The 1,994-nt window shown below is 35.2% G+C and overlaps 1 protein-coding gene across 2 annotated transcripts in view; it reads right to left on the bottom strand.

Moving 5' to 3' along the window:
• LOC106467534 overlaps positions 1–1,122 on the bottom strand; it is a 127,749-nt gene extending 126,627 nt beyond the window's left edge. For both annotated transcript variants that reach the window (XM_022395731.1, XM_022395730.1), the window contains exon 1: positions 1,038–1,122. In XM_022395731.1, coding sequence (XP_022251439.1) covers positions 1,038–1,092 — 55 coding nt within the window. In that variant the 5' untranslated portion in view covers positions 1,093–1,122. The remainder of the gene's footprint in view (positions 1–1,037) is intronic.
• Between the last annotated feature and the right edge of the window lie 872 nt (positions 1,123–1,994).

A 1,994-nucleotide genomic window follows, 5' to 3' on the forward strand; every position in this document is an offset into this window, starting at 1 on the left:
CTCATAGCTCCGTCATCTCTTCGCCGATTTGAGATCTAATTACAGTTTTGGACTCAGGAGGTCAAACCCTTTCGACTGATTTATATGAACACGCCTAGGAAGGTATCATAGATTATTTTTTTCTAATCCTGCCTAAAATAATTTCAGTTGAGGCTATTGAGGATTCCCTCTCGTTTCTCTCTGTCTTTATATACTTGACTGTGTCTGTCTATTTTTGTCCCTTGTATTATCCATCGTGTTACACCTCTTCCACTCTGTCAACTTCTGTGTCTATCTCTCTTCTGTCAACTTCTGTGTCTATCTCTCTTCATATCTGCCCCCCAGTGGCACATCGGTATGTCTGCGGACTTACAAAGCCAGAAACCGGGTTTCGATACTCGTGGTGGGCAGAGCACAAATAACTGTTGTGTAGCTTTGTACATAATTAAAAACAAACAAACAGATTCGTCTGCGTATATACATATATGATTTCTATAAATATAAACTCTCTTCATATCTACCCATCTATTGTTTGTTTGTTTTTGACATCTGACTGTGTTTCTAAGTGAATCCAGCTTATTTTTATAATTTACAAGTGCCAGAGGACGTTCTAAATATTACTGTGCTATGAGTACATGAGTTGTGTTTTACTCGTTCTTTCTCTTTCTCTCTCTCTCTTAATGTCTATCCATCTGTTGTTTTTTGATAAATCGAACAAATTTAATGTAGAATACACGTAACTCTTATGTTTTATTCTTCACATATCAGGGTGGTGCATCTTACTATCACCTTCAGTCAGGAGCAATTGGATAGTTGTCTATCTCTCCTTGCGCCTATAAGTTTTACTTGCGTCTTTCTGTCTATCTTGTGAGTTTAGTATATTTTAGAAAAAGTTCAAACTTTATTCGGGTGTCTTTGTAAACCAGCTTTGGCGCTTATGATTTATGCTAGTTTTACTACAATTACAGTGTTTTGAGACAAGCCTAATAAAACACGAAACAACTGATTAGCAGCATGTCAAGCGATCTTCATGAGGTTCATATGAGAAAAGTACTTACCTCCAGCTGAAACTACTGCGACCACGTGAATCACACACAGCAACACAAGTATCATGGAGACAACAACAGCACACGTGCACGTGCGTCTTCGAATGAAAGTGGACTGCCTCTTCCGCCGGAGCTGGCCTGAGAAAGGCCTTTAGCACCTCACGTGGGCCGTCTTTATCGATCGCGGGAAAGTTCACTATTTTGAAGGAACAAGTATACCTGGCAAGAAACTGGTAAGAAGAGGTCCATGCTGAACCTGACCCTCCCTGGTCCAAAACATGGACCGAATCCCGATGAAAAAGAAGAGAAACTCGCATTACAAATTGTATCAACATCTATTTAACCTCACGAAACGTCTTAGTAAAACAATATCTCAAAATGGTGCAACTATAAAAATGTTAGACGTAAATCGCTGCTCGTACATCATTTGGGGATCATTTCAAAAATTATTTCATTTCCTATTCAAAAATGCTCTTTTATCAAACACATTTATAAGTTGAGTTTTTCAGGTGTAACCTTTGCTAATGTATACAAAATTCATGTTAGTTAAACTGTAAAATAAGTTCCATTGAAATACCCAAAACATAAAAATACTCCCCTTGAAACAACATTATAAGATTATAAAATATACTGCACTGAACAATGTTCTAATTAACCTTGAATTGTTTATTATAAACCCCGAAATTACTCCTCTTTAGCTATTTGTTATAAATTTATAGAATAATTAGCCTTGAATTGTTTATTATAAACCACGTAATTACTCCTCTTTAACTATTTGTTATAAATTTATAGAATAATTAACCTTGAATTGTTTATTATAAACCACGTAATTACTCCTCTTTAACTATTTGTTATAAATTTATAGAATAATTAACCTTGAATTGTTTATTATAAACCACGAAATTACTCCTCTTTAACCATTTGTTGTAAATTTATAGAATAATTAGCCTTGAATTGTTTATCATAAAC

This window comes from Limulus polyphemus, unplaced genomic scaffold (genome assembly GCF_000517525.1).
Source record: "Limulus polyphemus unplaced genomic scaffold, Limulus_polyphemus-2.1.2 Scaffold2651, whole genome shotgun sequence".
Lineage (NCBI taxonomy): Eukaryota > Metazoa > Arthropoda > Merostomata > Xiphosura > Limulidae > Limulus > Limulus polyphemus.